The sequence below is a fragment of the Capsicum annuum genome, chromosome 8 (assembly GCF_002878395.1).
Source record: "Capsicum annuum cultivar UCD-10X-F1 chromosome 8, UCD10Xv1.1, whole genome shotgun sequence".
Lineage (NCBI taxonomy): Eukaryota > Viridiplantae > Streptophyta > Magnoliopsida > Solanales > Solanaceae > Capsicum > Capsicum annuum.
The window spans coordinates 613,285-618,629 of NC_061118.1; the positions used below are offsets into that span (position 1 = coordinate 613,285).

At 36.7% G+C, this 5,345-nt stretch overlaps 2 protein-coding genes across 2 annotated transcripts in view; both read right to left on the reverse strand.

The window, feature by feature from the left end:
- Nucleotides 1-620: 620 nt before the first annotated feature.
- On the reverse strand, nt 621-3,099 carry LOC107838722 (F-box protein At1g70590; the record flags this gene model as incomplete). Its single annotated transcript, XM_016681892.2, is given in 3 exon segments — nt 621-803; nt 1,624-1,757; nt 2,529-3,099. Coding segments are annotated over 3 exon segments (843 nt in total), but the record flags the coding sequence as incomplete, so codon positions are not given.
- A 1,721-nt stretch (nt 3,100-4,820) lies between these two features.
- LOC107838723 (glutamate--glyoxylate aminotransferase 2) overlaps nt 4,821-5,345 on the reverse strand; it is an 8,079-nt gene continuing 7,554 nt past the window's right edge. Inside the window, exon 13 of the mRNA XM_047394248.1 lies at nt 4,821-5,126. Coding sequence (XP_047250204.1) covers nt 5,021-5,126 — 106 coding nt within the window. The 3' untranslated portion in view covers nt 4,821-5,020. The remainder of the gene's footprint in view (nt 5,127-5,345) is intronic.

The window sequence follows — 5,345 nt, forward strand, 5'->3', positions numbered from 1 at the left end:
TAGAACTACAAGCGGAAACGGATTGTCTACTTGCGGTCCAGCTTATACAGTATCATCGATGTGCTATTATTGAAGACTGTAAGTTTTGCTAGAAATAAGGCTTCTATTATTACGGAGGGAGACTAACAATTGTGCCGACTTACTAGCCAATGAAGGTCACAAGCACGTAGGAGATTATCGTGAGAAGCTGCTAGGAAGGAAATTTCGTCTCCTTGCAGATTCAAGTAGTTTTAACGAAAGATGCTAAGCCGTTCTGATTTGGTTGTCTGGTTTTGACTTGGCAAGAATTTAAGTAACGAAGACGTGAATTTTGTGGTCTTACGCTAAATATATGTTGAAAGTACCAAACTGCCCTTTAATCTCGTGGCCTTAAACATACCATATGGGCAACAAGCAACGACAATGTTTCAACCCCATATAACTATATAAGTGTCCACGATATGAATCCTAACTGACCATGTTACTCAGACTTATCTCATAACAATATTACATGTTCACGCACTGGGCCCGGGGGGTGGGGGGTGGGGTTTCTTTTCTGTATGAAACATTTAGCACGCTTCTTTATACTTGTGTATGAGGAAATTGAACTAGAAAAGAAGTCAAAATTAGGCACTACTTACAGAAAACAGACACATCCCATGCTCGAGCTGGGCTTTACTATGACCTCGATCAGCTGCTCTCTTCATCCATTTCTTTGCTAATTTATGAGACTGCATTAAACCTTCTCCGACCGAATAGCATAATGCTGTGTTATACATAGCACGGACATATCCACCTTCTGCTGCCTTCACGTACCATTTTGCCTAAGCAAATAAGAGGAAACCTTTAAGTACAGTTCTCATTCGACCTATTTCTGTAATTTACACAGACAGTTGAGACTAACAATATTTTAAGTCCCATATCCGTAATTCATACAATGTCTGAAAACTAGCAGATTTTATGCATTATGGTATACTAGTGATGAGGTCTGCGTACATCCTACCCTCCCTAGACCCCATTTGTGGATTACCCTGGGTATGTTGTCGTAATGGTACTCTTGAACATTTGAGTTCAAGATCCATGGTTCAAATTTCGAATCTATTTTTTCAAAGGTATTGAACATTTTGAAATGTATCAATTCAACTGCAGATGAAGCAACAAACATATGTCCGATGCATATCTACAACTAGACTGACACAACATGCAGATGCCTAGTATATGTTTTCGGCACAAGTATCGCTTCCAGTACCTATATGAGCATTGTCCCAGAATAAAATCCACAGAGAACTTGTTTACCGCTTCTTTTTACGTAATTGGATATTTTATTGACCATACTTCCTGTTCTTTCCAAAGACAATTCTTAAGATAAACACAATGCTACCAAAACTTGTTACTTATTGGCTTCTACCCTCAACTTTTTTTGAGAAACTATGTAGGTAGAGGAATTTGTTTAAACAGATGTTAATCTAGAATAGCTAATTCCGAGATAAAAGTTGCAAGATCTCCTATTTGCATGCTGTAATTTAAAACTAGCAAGCGATGATAATTTACGATTGACATAGAGAACTCCGGACTATATTCTATTCATCCTGTGAAAGGTTTTATGATTAAGTAAATAACTTAGATGAGGTAGAGTTTTCATACCGCTTCCTGGAGATTACTATTCGGACCATGACGTTTATGTAAAGAGAGTGCAAGTTGGTATTGAGCTCGAACATGACCAGTAACAGAAGCTTTGTACAGCCATTTAACAGCTTCCTCGGGATCCGGAGGATTAGCTACATAGAGAAAGTATATGTTAATATCTATGTTCATAAACAGAAAGCAAAAAGGGAAGCAGAAACGTTAGTTTTGATAAAACCATGAACAAGAAAAGAACTATTCCGAACTTCACAACAAGATTTGCATACTAAAGAAGCTAAACTTAATTGAGCAGTTTAAAAGTAGCAGCAATTTTCAAGAAAACAACTGATAGTAAGAGGTATGTTTTGAAAAATAATTGGTGATAGTTCAGTAAGAAACTCGTACATATGAGAAACTCACACACCTAATAGGTCAGGTAAGAACCTCGTACACTTAATAGTTCAGCTAAGAAACTCACACACCTAATAATTCACTCACGAAACTCTAACAATTCAGGTACGAAACTTGAAAAATCAAGAAACTCGCACATCTAATAATTCACGCACAAAACTCTACTAATTCAGGTACGAAACTCGAAAAATCAAGAAACTCGTACACCTAATAGTTCAGGTAAGAAACCCGTACACCTAATAATACAGGTAAGAAACTCATACACCTAATAGTACAGGCAAGAAACTCGGACACCTAATAGCTCAGGTACGAAACTCGTACACCTAATAGCTCAGGTACGAAACTCGTACACCTAATAGCTCAGGTACGAAACTCGTACACCTAATAGTTCAGCTAAGAAACTCGCACACCTAATAGTTCAGCTAAGAAACTCGTACACCTAATAGTACAGGTAAGAAACTCCACACCCAATAAACTCGTACACCTAATAATTCAGATACGAAACTCAAAAATACCTTGCAAGAGAGAAATCCCCAAATTGCATTGCCCAACAGGGTCACCAAGTTCAGCAGCCTTTCTATACAAATTCATCCCTTTTTCTCTTCTCCCCATCTCCCAATAAACTAATCCAGCATCAACCATAGCTAATGTAGATCCAAGAGCAGCTCCTTGAAGAAAATAATCAAGTGCTTTCCTCAAATTCCTCTTAACCCCACTTCTCCCATGCTTATATCTCTTCCCCCATTTGAGACAAACCATCGATTCTCTCAATGGTTTAATTGCTTGGAACCAAGATTTACATACTAAAGAAGCTGAACGTATATTGGGTAGATTGAAAGTAGCTGAGATTCTCAAGAGAACATCGTAAGGAAGCTGAGAAAAGTCTTCCTCATTGTGATTTTGAAGAGGGTTTTGTTGTTTGTTTTTGGTGAAAGGGAAAGAAGTGAATCGAGCACGGCCGTCCGATTCAGACGGCCGCTCTGTTGGTGAGGTGGAACGAGCAGGGCCGTCCGTGCAGCACGGCCGTGTTGCTCGTTTCATTGAAGAGGAAGGAAGACTGTACAAGGACGAAAGGGGAATTGGAGTAAAGTAGGGGGGATGTTTTAATTTTTTTGGTTTTATTCTGTCTTCCGTATCTATATTGAAGCCGATTAATACGAATTTGCATCGAATAAGGCTTAACTAATTCGAATTCGCATCGAGTAGGGATCATTCGGAAATAATGCTTCTTATCAAAGATTTTTGTATATTTGGTGTTTAAACTCGATATCTCTGGCTAAGGAATAGGTAGCGATGTTCAAAATTGAACAGTTAAAGGTGCATTTGGTTGGAAAAGAGTTATCCCAAGATAATTAATTTCGAAATTAGTTATTTATCATATATATAAAAAATAATTTATTTGATTACTATAATTTATATGATGAGATAAATAACCTCGATACTAACTTATACATCACACCAAATATAAAATAAATTAATTTTTTATTTTATTTTAAAATTATTTATCTCTTATATCTGATACCAAACGATCCCTTAAAATAACCAAAATAGAGTTATTGGATTGATATTGGGTTAGGGGATTTATGGTAAAAAATTAAAATTTGGAAAAATAACATAAACAAATTCCCATCCTTATAAGTTAAATTAAAAAATTCAACTAATTATGTATTTTTATAGATGTATCAGGAGCTAATTATGTATCTCGATAGTCTTAAAATTAAAAAAAATATATCAAGAGCTAATTATATATCTTTACAAAGAAATAAATGTATCCTCATTGGATGTATTATGTATCTCACAGACACAAAATCGAAAAAAATGCGAGAGCTAATTACGTATTTTTACAAAGAAAATATATATCTTCGTTGTATATATAGGGATCTAATTCTATATCTCGACAGATCTAAAATCCTGATTTTCAGTAATTATGCAAAATGTCGGAATTTTCTGCAATCAAGCTTCAAACTATCAGAATTTATTATGTTGTTTACCTTTAAAATTTCAAAGTTGACTCGTCGGGAACAAATTATCTCGCGATTCAAAATTAAGTATGTTTGGATAAGTTATCCAACTATGTATATGAGATAACTTATTATTTGTATAAATGATGGATTAAATAATCGTGGGCTAATTAATTCCTACAACAAAATATTGAATAAAATAATTCTATATTTTATCTCAAAATTATTATACCTGATCTATCACACCAAACGATGTGCAGAGGCGAATTACTCAATTGTTTAGACGTAATACATAAACATGTTCGTTAACTTGACCTCAGCTACATCGATATGCTCCATCTTAGGACGTACATAAGTTAGACGCTCAAACAGACACACATGTTCTATATGACAATTCACGTGAGATGTCAGATATGACATGCGTATTCACTTGCTCAATTTTATACAAGTTAAATTAGTTACTTGTGCAGCATATATATATATATATTTTATTTTATTTTCATTCGGTGTCCGGTACCTGCAGTGAAGTCCGGCTAATCCGGATTCGCACCACGTAGGGCCCCATTCAGGGGGAAGCGCATTGAAATGCAACTAATCCGGATTCGCGCCACGTAGGATCCCATTCAGGGGGAAGCGCATTGAAATCCAACTAATCCGGATTCGCACCGCATAGGGCCCCATTCGCGGGAAGCGCCCCTTATCAAGAATTTTTTCATACCCAAGGCTCGAACCCGAGACCCCTGGTTAAGGGAGGAGCAACCTTATCTGCTGCACCACATCCTTTGGTAGTGTGCAAAATATATTTTCACCTTCTATCCGGGGGCAAATCGTCGGGTTCCCGAGAAATATAAAATGATGATTCTTTATTTATATGAAAATAATTCTTGCAAGAACACCTTCAAACACCCCCCAATTAAGTAGCAGTTTAACATTCTGAGAAATAATTCATCAACAAGAAAACAAGTCTAACATAGAAAACAAAGACTGGGAATCATCATTTTTCGTCGAACATAAATCGAATAATAGCCATCGCGCTAGGCACGTTGCTATTCATATCGATCCATGAATTCATCGTTGAACTTCTTGAAACTCGACATTATCGAAGGCATGTCTTCTTCTGCTGGTAAGATTGTTGTCCTCAGGTGGAACACCCTACACATAGGGAAAGCATCAATAGTTTAGTTGAACGACGCGTAGCAGGAAATGATCGATCTCATATGACAGACCGCTTAGGATGGTAAAAATAGCGTCCACTGACAACTTTTTGATCATGCCTTGGGAAAATAGACACCGTCATGAAGTTACATGACAATGTCCTGGTGTTATGTTACGCTCGTGGAATTTGCAACTTCATGACGATGCCTATTTTTC